Raw genomic sequence first — 19,692 nt, 5'->3', positions numbered from 1 at the left:
AAAAATTCTGAAACAGCCTCATAATTCCCACATTAAACTATCAAAATGAAAGAAAATACACGTGGCCTCCATTTTTGGCTTAAAACATTGCTAATTATGACAGTAATACAAAAGCTTTCTGATCCATATGACCCAATCATGCAATCATCAAGTTCATGGATAATCCCTACATTACATGTACCAAAACGTCACCTCTCCAAGTATTTGAATTTGTGTTTTCATTCTAAAAATTCTCAAGCTAGAAAACAGCCAGTTAGTAATCATAAATCTGTTTCCACAAGCATCACTATGGACGTCAAACTTAGAATGCCTAACATCTGTTTCCAGACGTTAACACAATCTTCACGGCTGAAATCAGCTTTGTGGCTTCCTTATCCATATATTTGGATGTAAAAACTAGGCAAAAATACAGAAACATACAAAACGGGCATCATCTACAGCATATCACAATCCATGAATAAAGTGATGTTCTTGCTTTGGATTATCTTAATATGCAATATGTCCAATCATGCGAATTCAATGTAATGTTCTTAAGTTATCTGGATCTGTAAATAGGTCCCTCTTTGTCTCTCCCTGTACATTTGTGTGGTTTACAAGAATGTAAAAATTGCAAATAGCAAATGTTCTCATATCAAGACTCCAGAAAAGTTACATTTGGTATGGCATCAGCAACAAATAGTCAACGAAGATGTATAGACATTTTTGTGCTATAGGCATCTTATACAAGCTGTTGCATCGCATAATCACATAGTTCTCCTTTAAAGCTGTCCCATATGATTCCAACAAGAATATAACTTCTGATATACATTCGGACAGGTGTGATACAAATGACAAGATTATAAAGAATGCTTTTACTACCAAAATCACATTAGCATTCCGCCAATTGGAACTGTACTCTCAAAGATATACATGTATTTAAGCACTACGACCTGAAAGTTGGGCAGGCCCAATCAAAGTTCACTAGCTCCATCAAGTGTTTGAAAAACCAAACAGACCTTTCATTGCATGGCACCTCCTTGACAATTGCTCTTGTTTGTTCAAACATCACATTGTCGATCATGGAAATCACAAAGATTTTATGGAAGGGACTTTCTCACAGAGACTCAATCATCTAGGTTTTGACTCACTTCCTTTGCTCCGGAATGATGATAAGGAGAAAAATGATCTTGGTGCTGTAAATTCATGGGATGTTTTAGTCAAGTTAAACAAGAAATCATTTCTTAGAAAGCTGTACGCAATAATCTTTGCTAAGAAATCTGACTAAAGGCAGCTACATAGAATTCATTTAAATTCAATGATACTGTAAAACATTTGCTTTAGTTGTCAAGGATGAACACCAATCTCCTTCCTCAATGCCGAAGTTTCCAAAATTTTTTCATGCTTGCAGCAAGCAACTTCTCAGAAGCAAAACTATCACACACGAGACCTTTTTCTTTCTTATTTAGGCCCCTTTCTTCATCAAATTAGTTAAACTAAAAAAAGTGATCAAAAGAGAAGCCACTAGTGCTTCAGAGCACAGGTCAACCAATCTATGCAAATAGGCATCGAAAATCTTCCCAGTTAATAATCAAATCCATCTACATACATCTATGAGTGCAACAACAATAGAATTTTTTTTTTTTACATACAACAACACTAGAATCAATGCAAATTCAGTTATCATTTCCCTACTTTACAACACCATGAGTTTGGACCCATAAGCAGCCAAAGTATGAAGTCAGAATGTTGCCGAGAATGCAGCACAAACGAGTACCTAGTGAGACTTTGAAGAAATATGAATTCTGAAACCTCACCACATAATATCAACAGAAAGCACCCTCATTTGCAAAGTAACAGGAAAACCTATTTGACAAACAGAGTGGGACTTCAGATCACAGAACAGCTGTTTGATCATCAACTTGTACTGTAGTCACTGAGAAGTTAAAACAGAGGCCTCTTCACTCAATGCTGATCTAAATCGGCACTATGTAAGTCTAATATTTCCAAGCACCTAAAAGTCTAAGACAACTTGTCAAAAATCTAAACCATTCTATTCAAGTGTTCAATATCATGCCAGTACACAGAATTCAGTAGACACGTACTCCACCATCTCATGACTTCAATCCACTTACTGGCAAAGTAAATGACAAAGAAGCAACATTATGTTGTAAAGAGTCACCTTTAATTGAGCTCCCAGACACATGGTCCTCTCTCAGTTTAAAGTTTGCTGGAGGTGCTGGGATAGAGCTCCGCAAGGATTGAACTGTTTTAATTAAGAGCATGCACATAAGAAACTTGATAAACAAATATACATATTAAAGAAATAGGGGCAAAATGCCAAAGATATTTAAAGAAGAAGCTACTTGATAGATCAGAAAGAAACTCATAGAAATGAAAATAACAAGCCATTCCAAAAGTCCATATATGATCCTGTACTGCAGAACTTAGGAATTGAAGTTTTGATGACTAGAGTCCTTATAGCTAGTAGAGTAGCTATTAAACCGAATCTCTAGAATAAATTTTCTAATGAAACATCTCAATCATCCAAAATTTCTACTGGCATGCATTTGTAAAATTTCAATATAGAACAGTAAATTTGTGGAAACCATCATATGCACCAATCACAAATAAAATTGATATAGGCAGAAGAAAAAAAAACTAAGCTAAACTAGTAACTAACAGTATTTAATCAAATAAACAACATTTAGGCGAACAACTGTCAACTCAAACAACAAAGGACTCTGCTACAGTTAATCCAACAAACAAAATGAAGATATCAACAAATAATTAAAAACTACATGTGTGTGTGTGTGTGTGTGTGTGCGTGTCTATGTCTGTATGTTAACCTTGTTCGTTAAAAAATTCGCTCTCATTGAAGCTATCATCTGAAGGATGTCCCTGCGATGATCCCATTCTTGACTTCCTAAGGTCTTCTGATGACCGATTGGCAGTATCACGCCCATCTTCTGTGTCATCATCTCCCTCAGATGTGGTAGCAGAAATCCAGTCAACAAGAGTTTCTGCGCCACGGCTTTTCCTTCCAAATTTTAGTAACCTTTTAAAGCCTCTAGTCATATCCTTGCGTGACTGATTATTGGAAGAATTACCAACCAGCATTGGTTTCTGAGCTGCTCCCCATTTCTTCCTCATCCGAGCTGCATCAGTCTCAGTTTGACTCAGAGAATGCGAATTCCAAGATGCAGGACTCCCAACAGGGGAATCAACAGAGGCATCAACGTCAGACGTCTCATGAGAATAAGCAAATGAATGATGAGTCCGTGAATTCCACGACACAGGGCTCTCTCCTGGTGAATCCTGTACATTTTCAGAAGGATGAAAACCAGAAGGAACTGCAGCAGCTAATTCAGCCACTAATGATGAGTCCACTTGCGCAAAGGATCTCACAATACCATTTTCTGATCCAAAATTCAACTTCAGCGACTCCTGCTCCAGCTCTGGTTCACCCTGATGTTTAGTTACCGCTGTCTCAAACTCCTCCTCCTCTTCATCTTTGACTAGATCCGCTGAGTCTTCTCCCTCAAAGGCCAAGTCATCAAAGTCATCCTCATCATTAGTGATATCGGATGCCATTTTGGTCTTCTGCAAAGCAAAAGTTGTTCTGGCTCCAAGATCCATGCCACTGACCTTCTTAAGGAAAGATTTAGACTCTGAAGTCTTTGAATACTTGAAAGAAGAATTTTGCTCAGTCTCGTCCTTGTAAAAGTTTTGTGTTGTCAAAGAAATGCCCTCGGAGTTCAATGGAGAAGGCTCTCTGCACTCAGCTGAATTTGCTAGGCTCTTTCTCAGGGATTGTGATCTACGTGACTTTTCCTCCTTGACAAATGAAGTGTCTTCATTGGCACTTTTGCTGCGGGTATAATTTCTCAGTTGTGGCCGAGTTGTTCTACTGGCTGTGAAAGAAGGTTTCGTGTTTTCTTTCCTCAGATCAGAGAAATTGGGAACGGATTGTGCAACAGGATTTTCCGACTGCATCTTACGCCGCCCAGAAATACTGGAAGCTCGAGTTGCAGATCTTGGAACAGGTGCTGCAGTCATCCGAGGTGTGGATGAAGACAAACTTTTTGTAGGTAAACTCTTCTTACTCTTAGGTAAACCATCTACAATGGATGTCTCAGTGAAGGACCCATCCTCACGATACAATTTCTTCTCTGGAAAATCAGATGCACCTTCATCGTCGCTTTGCCCAAAATCTAACTGCTGCTGCCAAATGGAAACTTTTTGATGGTTGGTAATAAATGACAGGAAAAACTCCAATCAACACCTAGAACAAAACTAAATGTTTTAGTACCATTTATAACCAATTAAAAGTAAAACTATACCTGCTCCCTTCTCATAATTGATCGCGTATTAAACGATCTGAGCCTCTCTGCACGTCTACAAGCACTGAATACTGAATCCTGTCTATCAGAAGATACTGAAAATTTAGCCTTCATCTCAGATTTACTACGCTCCAGGCTATCCTGCATTGCCTTCAACTTGGCTTCCTTCTCTGCTCTATTGGAACTCCAATCTTCCCTAAGCTTTGCATCCCTTTTCTGCATATATCTCTCATAGAATTTCCCTCGAGAACCATCTGGAAAATTAAGCTCAGAAAATTTCTTATTTTCAACATCATTATGATCCTGGCCACCAACCACTTTCACCACAGGAACATCACTGAATTTGGCCAAGTTTTTTGAACTCTCAGCAGGTTCAGATAATGTGCCATCATGAGACAAATGGGCAGTATCGGTTTCTGCAGATGATTTCCTACAAGGTTTTGCAGGTGAGTCATTTTGCCTGTCAATAGGCCTGGTCCTCCATGTAGTGTTAGATTGATCTCCAGGAGCCCGCAGTTTGTGCTCAGCAAAGAGCTTTTCAAGTTCATTAGCTTTCATTTTCAGCTCATCATTCAGCTCCTGGTTTCCTTTTGATTGCCTAACCCTAACATGTTCTGGAGGTGGCGTTGAAAAAGAATCAAACCCATCCTGATTCTCAGTAGCTACTTTACTATGGAAAGATGCCATATTACTTCCATAAACAGGAACACTATCATCCTTCCTGCCCTGGGTTTTCTTGATCAGTTCAGAGGCAATAATTTGCTTGTCGAACTTCATCCTCTCGGATCCAGTTCCTTCAAGTTTTATTGCAGTAACACCACCGTTCTTCTCAGCTGAAGCCAATTCTTTCTTTTGAATATCCTCAGTCTCCAAAAAGGACTCAAACCTCGGATGAGAAGATGATACTTTACCTGCAACTCCTTTGTGCTGAGCAGCAAAAGCATCACGTATTCTTGATCCTGAACCACCTTCTTGTGGTGCATATTCACCCACTGGCCTCTGGGGGGCCCTCGAATAAGTTTGTGCTAAAGAATCATCTCTTATTCCAACTTCCTTTTGATCTGAAAGTTCAACTTGACTAGGTTGGTATGGACCAATAGCTGACCTTGTGTCACTGCCTTTTCCAGCAAAATATCCAAATTGGGCCTGAGAAGTACCCTTCTCCTTGTGGCCAGCAACCTGTGCCTCAGAAAGTACTTGCCCTTCTGTTTTGACAAGGTCATCCCTCTTTCCAGGACCCTTGAACTTGGGTTGATTGTCCGAACGACCTTCCTCAGCTTTTCCACTTGGCAAAGACCTGAACTTTGGTTCAGAATTTGCTAGATCATCTAATCTGCTATCCTCAGCCCTGTTAAGAAATGACCTTGACTGAGTCTTCCCACGTGTTTGATCTTTCCAAGCAGTGACACCAATAACGCCTACAGTAGAATTTGACTTTCCTCCTTCAGAAGCCTCCCCTGACTTATCAGATGAAACTGTAGATTGCCTCTCCTCAACAATCTCCTCTCTCCCAGAACCTGCACTATCATCTACCCACCGAGGAATGCTCCTAAACTCCGGCTTACCAGAACCTGCCATATCTTTCTGATCCTCAGACTTGGAATGTGAAACAGAAGACGAAGGGGTGCAAAGAGGGCTCTCAGTATCCCTCTTTTCGCCACTCAAATCAATGCTCATGTCACTAGCACCACTCCATCTCCTCAACACCGCCTTCTCTACAGCAGCTGCAGATGCAGATGATGACACATCAGAAGAAAGTCTCTTGATCTCGATTGATTTTCCTACTGCAGGCTTCCCACCAGAATTCTCCTTCTGCTTATTCTCAAACAAGTTAATACGATCCTGCACGCTGAGCCGCCTAGATGGTTGACTCACTGCAATTGACGGGGCTTGATCAAGAGCAGAAGGAGGAGCATCACAGCTACTCTCTTGTTTCTTCTCTTTCTCAGTAGCGAGAGGGTCGTTTTGTTTGCTTCCTTCTTCTGGTTCTGTGCTTGCTTCTCCACTCTTTCGTAGAGAAAAGGATGGTTTCAATGTGGTGGCAAGATTGGGATGTTGATACTTTTGGGATGTGTCTGTTTCTTGTTGTTGGCCGGTATGCTGCTGCTCATGCCTCGGGGGTTGGCAGGACCCAAAGCGAAGGCTGTCTGGAGAAGTGGGCTCATCATCTATGGACATATCTGACCCATACGAGGATCGGATGGCTGGGTCGTCCCCTCCGGCCTTCCATGTAAGGATCAAGTCCGGCCGTCTCTCGCACAAGGATATGAATTTACCGCATGCTTCGCTGCAATGAAATTGTAGTTGAACAATATTAGCAGTTAATTGAATTCATAGTAAATACTTGACCAAATATTACATAATGATATTTTTTTTTTTGGAGTTAGTACCTAAGGATAAGCTTTGTATGACATTATGTTGTTTAGCTTGTAAAATTCAATTTCCTCCTTTGCTTATTAATTTGAATTTTTTTCTTCTCTTTATTTTTAAATTTTTAAGTTTTTAAGGTGCACAATCAATATTTGTTCGAGTAAAGACATTTAAGTCCAAATCGTCGGGTAGATGATGTCGACTGCAGCACTACTCAAGGGTGCTGGGACCGATGGCATCCAGGGAAATTGGAGCTTTTCATCTGGCCCTGTAGAGAAAAATTCTATACGAGCCCATTCACAGTAGACTTTTTCAGCTAGTTCACCAGCCCAATAAAACATACTGACATCAATTCAACTGCAGCTTGTCTTTCACCATGCCATGCTAATGAGGAGTAGAAGCCTGAAAGAAGAGCAAACCAGCTTAAGGTATTAACTCTGTTACTATAACGTGCAATTCTGCTTACACAACCTACGACCCTTTCGTTTCGAGAAACCAAGATAACCCTCCAAGCACAGGTCTTCATCTTCCTCCAGGACCAAAGCCACATTAGCAAACTTGCTGAATTCACAGCAGAAAACCTGTCTTTACAAACTTCTTTTGAGAAATAAAACCCCACCAAGTTTCATTCCACCACAAGAGCCAGAGCTTCTCTTTTGCATGGTTTTAACATTTTGAAACACTGCAGTCTGCACCTCCACCTCTCTCCCAAACAATTACAAAAAAAAAGAAAAAAAACTAGAGGAGCAAAGGCAATTAATACAATAAATATCTGACAGAGCGCATACACCAAAATTTGGCAGTTGACTTGTTCATGTACCATCATACATAAAGCCACTGACCACATAAATTAGGCCAAGACACATCTTATTTTCTAACCAAGCAAACAGGGAATTGCATGAGATGTCCTTCAATAAAGCATTGCCTTTGATCTATTTCTCATTTTGATCTAACCCTCAAAATCTCTTTCTCCGGTTAAATTTTACTTGTCAAGACACGTCATAGACATCAGTAGTCAGTGGTCTGAAAACATTTTAAACCAAATCCTAGAACTGGAAAAAGACAATCATGGCAAAAGACGACCATGCAGAGCATTTTCTATTCATCTTTATATACAGCATGACCAAACATCCAATCCTCATTGAAGCTTTGGTCTACGCAGCTTTTCATTTCAGAGAAAGTTATAGAGATTTTCCAATAAATTCAGTGTACAGCTTACTCTAACTTGGCATTTTCCACCATTTCTTTAAGTAAGCAATTATGAAACATGAGATCAAAACAGTACTAGCCCCCCCCCCCCCTTTTTTCTCCAATTATGCAGAAGAAATTAAATAAGCAAGCTGAGAACTGCAAGCTATACCTGATGATCTTGCAGCAGCTTAGACACAAAAACAAGCTTCAGCTTCAATGTCTTAAAAAGTCCACAAAGAACCTTTTTCCTTAATTTTGCCTTACTTTAAATGCTTCACATTTGTTATCTGGAAATAAGCACATGCCTACATCTAAACACAAGCACATCTCTGCAGGCATGTGCAATGAGGGCACAGATGGAAGAAGTTGGTAAGGAGAGCAATAAAAAAAAATGAAAGGTAATCAAGATCTTACTTTAAGCGTAGGGCACCAAAATGATCTGCAAACATTTGAAGGTCCAAGATTGTGTCTGGATTGAAACCGGCAGCAGTAGCCCGAGCACAGGCTGTTGTTAGATCCTGCTGGACTGCAAGAAGCCGCACATCAATGGCTCTCAACAATTCTTTCCTGTTTAAACAGGAACATGTTCAAATCAAAGTCAATAATTACATACTCCTAAAGCCAAAACCACATGCTACAATTTAGCATTTTATTGGTGGAAAGTAAATAAAAAGAGACACATATATCTTTACACACAAGGCACAAGATCTGTGAGTGTTTCAAGCAACAACCATCATTTCTACTAGCTGGATATCATACATTTGTGTTAGCATTTTAATCTAGAAGATTAGTACAATGTAATCTTTCTTCTTTTGCCGTCTATCACACTAAGATTTAGATGCAATGCCACCTATTCACTAGTCCATTCACCGTATAACCGGTAGAGTGACCTCACAGGTTCTATTCATTAGATCAATCATCTAAGTTCAAGTCAAATACCAATTGACAAATCATGTAGACAAAAAGATGCTCTTCTATACTTTCATTTCTAATTTTTTACCTAGCCATGGAGGCAAACTGGCAACAGGAATGGTCTGTTAGATAACAGGTTTAACCATACGGCAGCCCATTATCAGTTTGTTAAATAGGTAAAATTGCCTAATATGAAGACATTCATCACACTGCTATAACTAGCAAAGTAGCATTTCTCCCTTTCAATTTTCGACAACATAATATCTCATTGTCGATGCATTAAATGAGTTTTAGATGAGAATTGAGGTGTATGATATTCCAAGATGAATTGAGATTATGGGAATTTATATGGGTGACTGAAGGATTACATGTAAACCCATAAGTTATCTCATAATCTTAAACATTGAAGGGCAGTTCACAAGGCCCAGTTAACATTGTATGCCAGTTGTCTTGAGCTGGCTTTACAAGGTAGCCAGTGCACAAAACTGAATAGTACATATAATATGCTATGGAGGAGTAACATAAACTAATGCTTTAGTAAGTAACTAATAGGCAAGTTATTTCTAGTAAATTGATAAAGCCTTTAGAACCAAAATGTTTCCAAGTCTTTGAGATGAAACCTCAATAATTCATTGCATCTCATTTTCGCATTCTACACACACAAGTAAGACCTAGGAGTTAAGGGAGCAATACATGCTAGCCAAAGGAATATCAGTAATAGGATTGCAGACAATTTTAATATGTTACAATAGGAGGTAGAACACATTCAACACAGATGCAGTCTATGAATTTAATATTCCTGGAAAAACCTTCAGATGACATATGCTTCTAATTTCTCCATTCTGCCATTGTAGTTCTCTTTTTCTCCCAATTATCCTGTCATTTTCTAGATAAATGTTTTAGAAACAAGAAGCACAGACCTAATTAGGGAACAGAAGAAGCAAAAGGCTGATATGAGATATGAATCTACTGCTTTCTTCTTGGTTTTTCTATCCACTATCCTCTGGCAAATGTGTATGCTAGTTAATGTACATTAATATCTGTATATCTTATGCATGGCAAAGGTGCTAAATGAGCCATTTCTCTCTTAGGATTATGGACTACTTTGATTTAGTAAACCAGCTAAATAAACCTTTAATAGAGTTCTTGCACATGCTGTCGCATGCACGGATGATTAATTTTCAACCAATATCATAAGTTTTGTAGCATCATTAGCCACAAGTTTCCAACACTACAGACACATTTTAGGCTTATATAAGCCATTTAAAAGTAGGCCAAAGAAACCTCTCCGTTTTGCAACAAAAGAAGACAGAGGTCAAGGCTTGAGCCTTATTTAAGAAGCTTTCTTCACTTCTAAAATACATTAGTGATACCAGTAACCATATTAGTGAAACCACTCTTGGTGGTGTTACTTTAGCTCAACAAAAAGCAACTAAGGCACAAATCTGTACTATTGAAAAGGAAACTAAGAGCCAAATAAAGAAATGGAATCGAAACACTGCAAGACAGAGAAGAATCAATGGAGAGAGAGAGAGAGAGACTCATTACTTTGTTGCATCAGCTGCTGCTGCGGCTCCAGATCCAAGCCCACCTGCATCAACCCCCAAATGCATTATCAATCCAATAGAGTTTTGAAAACAATCCCTCAAAAAAAAATCTGAGGGCAATTAATGCTTCTGATTTACAGCTAAACTCTTAGAAATATATATGCCTTGTGGCAGAAGTCCATGAAGCTAAGCACAAAGTCAACACAGCAGATAGGATATTACAGCAATATCAGTGTGAAAGCCAAGATAGTGAAGCTTCCATGTAGATAGGACTCCATTTGCTTGTCTTGTTGCACTAAAATGCCTATTCACATAGTTCTTGCTACACAGAATCCTTAATGCAGGTGGGCAATCATGCATATGGCGCAATATTTCAACTCTCAATCACCTATACGTGTCAAATTACACCCAGATAACCCTTAGTGCAGGTGGACAGACATGCATAAGGTGCAATATCTTTCCAATCTCAATTTTCTATATCCGTCGAATTACAGCCAGATTCAACCTTAAGACAGAAGAGAATGTACAGGAAGTATTAGGCAAGAATTAGTTGATCTATTAACTAATTCTTCACCAGGAAATGGCCACAAAAATTAAATGCTCTTTCATTGCGCATAAGTGAACTCTTATAATCTATATTTGCAAAAGTGACCAAAGAGGAAACTTGCCCCATACTTGAGAGGAAAGCTAAGAACAGCTTGCAGGGAGAATGCATATCTACAACTAACAATAAACTTGACAGACAAAACCAAACAGTAGGCAACAAAGCTTACCAGAACCAGAGAGCTGTTGTCCAGTACCCTGACATTTTAGGGAGCAAATCATGAGACCTTTCTAACTTGGTGGGAAAGCCGGCAAGTAAAATCCTCAATGTACTTATCTAGAAGCATGAAAGAGTTACTACCTGCGAATATATTCTTCGAGCTGATTCCAACTGGGACATCTCTGTATCAAAGGTATTGGCCAGTTCCAAAATCTCTGGCGTGCTAACAAACCGCACAAACCTGGAATGAGGGACCCCCAGCATTGTTAAAGTGCATCTGTCTGGTGAAATGAAGTATTCATCTGCAAGGTGCATTAGTACCTCTCGAGTGTTCCCTTGGTGAACCACATTTCAGCATTTTTCTGCCGCTCAACTTCGAGCTTTATAGAGTGAACTGACATCGCCACCTGCTCTTCTGCAACCCTTAAATTGGCAACAAATGGCTTCACCAATCCTGAGGCCAATTTCTCCGTGTTTCCACCACTGGATACAACCAACTCACATCTGCAAAAGGGAACTTCAGCAATGAATAAATTGAGGAGCTAAAACCTTAATAATCAGACATGAGAAAGGGAGCATCTCACCGAGACCGCTTCGGTGACAGCTGGAAGGCAGCATAATCAAGAGGGGTGTCAGACTTCATCGCTGGGCCTTAATTAGAAAACTCACAACCTTTGTTGCTCTTCTTTCATATAAAGACTCAGCGCCGCCAATTAAATCCCAGAGTTAGATCATTCAATTACCTTTCCTCAAAAATCTTAACCCATTACTATCTCCTCCTCATTCTGCCGAATAGGTCCACGAAAGGAAACCCCGTTGTTAAACGAAAAAGTTTCGGCACCTGAAATTTGATACTCCAAAGTGTAAAATCAAAACACTGGTTATGTAAATGACAGATCCTATAGTTCAAAATCCTGGCTTCGTCAAATGTACCTAAAATTGGAGCATTTAGCCTACAGTAGAATTAAACTAAGAATTCCTTCAGATCTGATTGTAGACCCAAAAAAAATTCAAATGCCAACCAAAGCAGGTAGCTAAACCTACAACTAAACTTAAAAACAGTGCCACTATAGTTGGCTGAAACTTAGTTCACAGGAGAATCAATTCAAAAAAAAAAAAAATCAAGAAGTAAAAACAAAAATGGAAGCACAATTAAGAAAATGAATAAGGATAAATAGAGAAAAATGCGGGACGATCGTGACAATCGAAGCCTACCATGGAAACAGGGATGAAGAGATCTTCAAATTCCGGTGCCGGATCATCCAATTGCGGTTCGCATCGAAGCCCGCATTTCCGTTACCGTAACAGAAATGTGGCAGTAAGGATAAACTTTATTCTTTTTTTTTTGGAAGAAGGGGGGGGGGGGGGGGGGGTTGGGGATATGTGTGCGTGGGTTTTTGCGGAGGGGAGGGAGAGGGAGAAGGTTTTGGTGGGTTTACTCTGGGCTGGAACTGGAAGGAAGCCCTAGAAGGGGAGTAGTAAGATAGTTGTTTTTGCGGTGTTTTTTGGGTTGGGGCGGAGGGGGTGTAGGTAGCTTTACTCCTCCTTGAAAGTTGAAACTCAAATGTTGTAGATGTAGTACCACTGAGTATCTTTTTCTTTCTCTCTCTAATTCTTTGAGTTTGAGGAGGAGGTGGGGTTTGTCATTTGTGGGGAGGAAGAATGGAGAGTGGGAGGGAAACGTAGAGAGACTACTGCTGTTTGTCGTTTGATGAATGAAAGTGCTCCTCCTTCAGACAAAACTTACAACCACCTCGTACTACTTTCATTTTTACTCTCCACTCCACTCTGCAATTAAACCCATCCCTCTTTTTCTAAATCACCTCTTTTCTTCTTTCATCTTATAATAAATACATCCTTAACGGGGGGTGAAATTGAAACACTTTCGATTTAAACGACACTGCCGTTGCCGGAGACAGATACCGCTGTTGGATGGATTTTCACTTTTCTCTTCTTTTTTTCTCCCTTCTCCAGTTCAGGTACCACCAGTTACCATTTTGTCTCTTTTCGATAGCTTATTATTATTATTATTATTTATTTGGCAATTTTTTTTTGGTATTTTTTAAATAAATCAAAATCAATTACATATCTTTTTAGTTTTTAACTAACTGTTTATTACTAACAAACACGTACGTCACATCATCGAATCCCAAAAACTCAAAAAGTAATGTAATATATTAAAAAAAAAAGTAATATATTAAAATAATATCCGACCCAAATAGAATAGGGTAATTATTCTTTCTTTGGATGCACTACTGCTACCCGAGGCAATTTCATCATACATGCATAATCCGCCGTCAATCCTTATCTTCATTTCTACCCCAAAAAAAACTTAAAAGAGAGAGAGAGGGATGATGGTAAGTACAGCAGTGTATGGTGAATCATCATTTCCTGTTCCTAAAATCGAGATGTAAACAGCAAAACACTTCACTAATAACCATGTTCTAACCTTTTTTTTAGCTGCCTGCCAATCAACGTTCTTTGAAACAGCAACTTGGTATTGATTCTAACCTTTTTTTTAGCTGCCTTTTTTTAACTCTTTTTCTTTTTTCTTAGAAATCGATTGTATAGTTCTCATATATCAAGTTATCTACGCCGAAGGAGGAATGGATCGGGTAATTGTGAGAGTCCCAAATCCAAACCATCTCATTTACATGTATTAAAAAAAATTATTTAGAACTTCCGCGAATAATCTTTTAGTCGACATCATAGTCTGAAATTTTATTTTGGTCACTCTTCTCATACCAAATATTAATTAATTGCTGTTTATTTATCGGGTTTTTTTTGGGGGAGGGGGGGGGGGGGGGCAGCAGGTATTGCCGGGTAAAAAAGGCAACGGAAATGATAATTGATTATGGGCATTGTCAACTTTCTTAGCCAACACACTACACATCCCAACTTGGTAATGTTGACAGAAGCTTTTTTTTTTTTTTTTTTAACATGTAATAAGAACATCTTGCACGACGACAAGTTTAATAACTAAATTATCTTTTTTTGTATGTAAATACCCTACACTCGTATCAGTAATATACCTTCGTACACATATTTTAGTTACAGATATGCCCCCTTGAGTTAACGTTTCTCACAAATAAACAAAGAAAAAGTTTTTTTTTTTTCCCCCACAAAGTAGAAAACATTTGCCTTGGATTGAATCACTAGTACCAATTCCCGCATGCCAAATTCAAACATAACTAGCCATCATACAGACACACCCAACAAACACCAGGACCGGTTTATAGTTCTCATCTGGCTTTAGTCTATAAAAAAAAAAAAAAAAATCTTTTTTTTTTGCAGAATTCAGATTTGATTTGTAGAGCCCCCTCTGAAAGCATTACATAAATAATTTTTTTTTTTAGAAAAGTTCAACCAATAAAGGGTTATTGGTCGAATTACATAATCAAAACGTCAGTTTCTTTTTTTTGTTATCTTTTTCCAAGCAAATTAGTTCCATCTGTGGATTGGCATTTGGCATGCTGAGCATTGAGCACTATGAATCGCCCAAAAGAAGGACGGCGCGCACTTCAGAAAAAAGAATGCCGTGTAGGTGATACAAGGAACTTTGACAAGATCTGCTGTAGATTCTGATTTTAAAATTGAGGTCCGTTTGAAAACGACGGGATGAGCGTCCCCGTTCCTGGACGCGAGCCAGGTTTTTATTCTTTATTCTTTTTTTTTTTTTTTAAAACACACTACTGTATCACTTTTTAAATATATTGTACGTGAAATTAAAAATTGATGATACAAATAAATAAATTTTTACAAATTGTGCGAAGAAGTTATTTATAGTGTGAGCTTTTTTATTTGGTTAAATCCGGTCAGAAAAAAAAATGCATATTGGGTTCAGTTGTCAAGATCTCACTTAATTATATTCACGATGAAACCTACTAATTTTCAAGTGCAATCTTTTTATTAATTTTTCTAATATTGTCATTGCCTTTTAATCCCAGGACTTTGGATTAATCATTCATGCGAGTTTTCAAAAACATAGGAGGCGTCGTAGGATTTAAGGTTATTTTTTCTTGGCGCAAAATAGAAGTAAAAGCCTGCACGATGTGCATGCACGAGACGAGCATAAGAAACTCAAAAAAAAATAAGTTCCTGGGGTTGCATAGGGCCCCGAAGGATGGTTGGATCACAAATGTGGAGTGGAGTGGAGTGGACTTACTACATTCTTCATTCCAGCAATTGAACTTAGATTTGAATTTAAAGGCAGGCAGAGCCAGAGACAGCTCCCCATCCGTGCAGTCGGTGGGGCACGTGACTGCAATTCTTGACTTGTGATAGCGAAGACAATTGAAAAGTCGTTATAGATGTCTCAACATCCTAGATTTCATCCATCAGGTTGCGTTAAAAGTTTTACTATGAGAAAGAGCTTGACATGGGTTGGCAATTATTTTTAGGACAGCTTAGTTTGGCTACCAGATTACCGCTGCTATTTGGAGGTTGAACGAGTCACCGCCATGTGCTTCATGCCAATGAACAATCCCATCAACACAAGACTCTTTTCGAGAAACTTCTGTGATGCTGCTTTGACATTGACGTACTGTGATATAGTTTTTTTTTTTTTTTTCAAACCCAGGAAATATCTCAGTTTTGCCAGACTAATTTCCCTGGACCTGGAGTACCCCGCCCCCCAAGAGCATCCAGGCGATATGTGAAGCCAGACTCGAACCGCGCCCCACGAGGAATACCCCCGAGGATTCACCGGTTGAGCTAACCCCTAGGGGTACGTACTGTGATATAGTTAAGGCAATCATATAGTTTTCTGACAACCCTCGGGTGTGTTTGGATTGCCTTTGAAAAATTGTTACTTTTTTTTTATATATTTTTTAATTATCTTTTTATCTCATATATATTAAATAGTTACAATAATTTTTCTACAAAAAATCCATAAAAATGCAATCCAAATAAAGCCACTTAGAGAGACTGGATGGAAAATTGTTGTCTAAAGGTACCATTTTTTCATTTCATCACGCAGTCTTGAGAGTTTAGTTTATTCATGGGCTTACTGGAAAATATGTTATGAGTAGGAACATCATTTTTCCTTTTCAATTGCTATTATCCATAAATAAAACCCTAAAAGGCTAAAACACAGCCCTCTATAAAAATTAAAAAAAAAATATTTATTAGTTCCTTTGGTTATTTATAACTATTTTATATATCACAATATGTGAACTTTGGTTGCTATAAATAAAAAATGCAGTATATGTTGATTAGTACATTGTATCTATTTTATTATTTATTAACAATTATTATTCTATTTTATACTTATACACTTCACTCGTCTAACTTTACTTTTTCTATACACTAACACTTGAACCCATCTGACATTCATATCGTATGAATAATTACGCCACCAAGCTCATGCGTAGTATCAAACCAACTACTTTGGCATATATTCAATGGTTTTGATTGGCTGAATTTCTTGCGGACAAAAAATATAAATTCCAGAAAATACAAGGGTTGTTCGGACTACTAACAAAGCCAATCTAAGTATATAATTTTGGGGAAAGTCACGAAAACTCACACTAACATTTGTGGTGTTTTTTACTTTATCCTCTAATATTATCCTTTTGACACGTTATCCCCTTAACTAATAGTCAAAACATTGAATTAGTAATAGCGATGAAGGTTATAAGCTAAATAACAATAGTGTTCTTGATAAAATAACGGATGGACAAAATTTGACAATGAATCCTAGTCAGGAAATATTTTTTTCTCAAAAAATACCCTTCATGGAGGGAAAAAGCCTGCTCTTGCTAGTGTATTTTTGTCCCCTTCATTTTTTTGCTTCAGTCTGGCATGTCTCACTTCTAATTCTTCATACTCCCTTTGTAAATATTTTAGCTTCTCTTTTTTTGTTTTCACAATTCTTGATTATAGTATAGCATAAATTTCTCTTCCGTTGTCTCAAAGTTCGAGGTCTATCCACTTAAAATAATCACATGCTTAATGATCCCATAACAAAGCAAAACATAAATTTTTTAAAATTATTTTATCTAAAAGTTAAAAAAGACATTAATTTATCATACAAATCATACCTTATAATTTGATCATCCAAGAAATTTCCTTTCAAAGGAAGGTGTCCATGGCCTTCTCAAGGTGCTAATTGACCGCATCCACAAGTTTTTTAATTTGGTTCTTATAGATGCTATGATGGATAACATCTAAAAGAAAACAACAAAATGAATTTGAAAACATCTGGGACTTTTTTCCCCCTTTTTTGCTGCAAATATAAGACTTGAAAGTTTAAAAGCTTTGTTGAATGATGAAATTATAACAAAAATATTTTTGGTCTTGGGAGGAGACTTTTCTTTATATACAATGGAAAGGGGCATTTTCGTCAAAAAATTTGAACATTTTAAATGGGTCATTTTCATCTACCATGATATTTCAACTAGGGCTGCAAACGAATCGAGCCGCTCGCGAGCGGCTCGAACTCGAGTTCAGAATATTAAGTTCGTTGCTCGCGAGCTTGAGTATATATATATATATTTTATTTTTATTTTTATTTAATAATAAAATTTCGTATATTATATATATATTTTTTTAGTTTTTATTTTCATAGTAAAATTACGTATATATCCTTAATATTTTATTATTTATTAACAAAAAAAATTATTTTATTTATTTTTTAAAAAATAAAATAATTATTTTTTATTTTTTTCGAGTTCGAGCTCGAGCTTGAAAATTGCCGGCTCGTCGAGCTCGAACTTGGTAAAATTCAGTCGAGACTCGGCTCGATTAGCTCAAATCTCAACTCGACTCGGCTCGTTTGCAACTCTAATTTCAACGGGTCTTTTGCTGAGCTGGATTGTATAGGATAAAGTGCCAAAAAAATACTAATATATTAGAGGGTAAAGTAAAAAACACCACAAATCTTAAGGGGATTTTTCGTGATTTTCCATATAATTTGTGGTGTTCGTAAAATACTTGCTACTTGTATTATCCGTATCTTTATCCTTATAGGCTTATACCATCACAAGCGCTATTAGTAATTACTGCTCTTAAGTCTTCTCCGGCCCCTGACTCCTGCCGGAAACTAAACGGAAACAATTTGAATCTATTTCTAGGGCCTTGGTTACCTCCGAAATCTTCCTGAAGACATCGGATACAAATTCTTACGGCATTATACTTCTTCGTTTTCCCAGGTACGCTCCCCCCCTTTCCTCCTGTCTCTCATAAAAATAGTTATTTGAACAATGCATTTCTTCTGTTTGGAATGGTTTCGTCATTAAATTCTGCAATTAATTATGATTTTCCCTTTTTCCCCTGCACCTCCATTTGGAACGTAAGAGTTGTTAGCATTGCCAAAAATTCACGCTTCCATGTCGGTGATTTTAATTGCGCCAAATTTCATATTGTTTTCAGGTTATGAGTAACTGCAATACTAGGTTGCTTAGCCTAAAATCACGCTTGTCATGATACCCCTTTGTTGTACTTAATACATTTTCTAATAGCATCTATTGCCCGTTAAAGAACGTCCCTTTCAATATGCTGTACTACTAATTGAAAAAGAAAATGTCAACAGTAGAACTTCTCAAGTACTGTTAAGCTCATTCGTATAGCTATATGCCTGGTTTTCTATTAAATAAAAAATGTTTAGGGGAGAGGAAGGGGAAGAAGCCTGGAGGAATGGGGGCATACTTTTTCTGATCGTTATTTTGAACTTGTTCACTTTGCATTTTCATAAAAGTTAATGCAGCTGAACTTGTTGATATCAAACACACGACCATCCCGTAAATACAGTGTAAAGTAATGTCCATCTGTTTAATAGTGCAAGACTGATTTCTTTTGTTTGGGCGGTTATTTTTTCAATAGCGTTTTTTTATTGATTCAGTGCCCATCTTGAATCAGTTTCATCAATATATCTATCGAACAAAAAAGTTTCATCAATAAAACGACTTGCTTATTCAAGATCGCAGTTCTTTTTGATAGGTTACTTATTTTTTGTTGCTTACACGGCTTTTGGTGTTAGATAACAGTAAGAATAGTGTGGGATGTAAATAAGGCTAAGGGCATTGGTTAAAGGTTTAAGTCATGAACTTTTTCTGCAGCAAGTTGGATGTTGAACTTTTCTCCAATTATGTCATTCAATGAGTCGGCATGCAAATTATGATTTGTACTAATTGGTCGTTATGCTTTTCTCCATTGTTTTTGTGTTTGGTGATATCTACTCACCGAAGTTTGTGTTGGGTGTTCCTTTCCTGAGTATCATACATGGATTGTTGCTCTGGTGAACTGTGGAGATCACCAACTCAGACAGATTTGATATCTTTTTAGACGATTAAAGATTTGAAATTCCTATTATTATTTGTTTTTATTTCCTCATCATGTTGACCTCATTTGACTTTTTGCACCATTAAAGAAGCAGTATACTTCATTATCATTTGATTAATTTCCATTGATTGGTTTCCAATTCAGTTTTTTAAACTTTACAACCTCAAATTCAGTGAAGCTGTTAGGAGTTCTTGTCACAAACTCTATACCTTGATTAATGCATGAAGTCTCTTCTAGAAACAGGTAAAAGAAATGCTTTACACCATTTGAAATATTCCAAAAGGGGATTAAAATAAATGATGAGTGCATA

The 19,692-nt window shown here is 37.6% G+C and overlaps 1 protein-coding gene across 2 annotated transcripts; it reads right to left on the bottom strand.

Annotated features, from left to right (window-relative positions):
• Positions 1 to 599: 599 nt before the first annotated feature.
• On the bottom strand, positions 600 to 12,408 carry LOC113767644. 2 transcript variants are annotated; one of them, XM_027311802.1, is made up of 11 exons: positions 12,318 to 12,408; positions 11,687 to 11,943; positions 11,424 to 11,606; positions 11,244 to 11,343; positions 11,113 to 11,140; positions 10,341 to 10,383; positions 8,295 to 8,447; positions 4,320 to 6,606; positions 2,826 to 4,200; positions 2,159 to 2,242; positions 600 to 1,172 (listed from the first exon to the last, which is right to left on the bottom strand). In XM_027311802.1, the coding sequence occupies exons 2-11, from the start codon at positions 11,743 to 11,745 to the stop codon at positions 1,108 to 1,110; spliced, it is 4,377 nt and encodes a 1,458-aa protein (XP_027167603.1). In that variant the 5' UTR covers positions 11,746 to 11,943; positions 12,318 to 12,408; the 3' UTR covers positions 600 to 1,107. The 2 variants fall into 2 exon arrangements, with proteins under 2 accessions (XP_027167603.1, XP_027167604.1); XM_027311803.1 differs by having other exon boundaries at positions 2,826 to 4,197.
• Between the last annotated feature and the right edge of the window lie 7,284 nt (positions 12,409 to 19,692).

Source organism: Coffea eugenioides, chromosome 4, assembly GCF_003713205.1.
Source record: "Coffea eugenioides isolate CCC68of chromosome 4, Ceug_1.0, whole genome shotgun sequence".
NCBI lineage: Eukaryota > Viridiplantae > Streptophyta > Magnoliopsida > Gentianales > Rubiaceae > Coffea > Coffea eugenioides.
Note: the sequence above shows the minus strand (reverse complement) of the source record. Positions and strands in the feature narration are given on the sequence as shown.

What these genes read in the sequence shown, in the direction of transcription:
- LOC113767644 (XM_027311802.1), bottom strand. Translation starts at nt 11,745, where the DNA reads ATGAAGTCTGACACCCCTCTTGATTATGCTGCCTTCCAGCTGTCACCG. An exon ending in CTCGAAGAATATATTCGCAG is followed by an intron (nt 11,141 to 11,243) that starts GTAGTAACTCTT and finishes CTAAAATGTCAG; the next exon opens with GGTACTGGACAACAGCTCTC. An exon ending in GCAGCAGCTGATGCAACAAA is followed by an intron (nt 8,448 to 10,340) that starts GTAATGAGTCTC and finishes CTGTTTAAACAG; the next exon opens with GAAAGAATTGTTGAGAGCCA.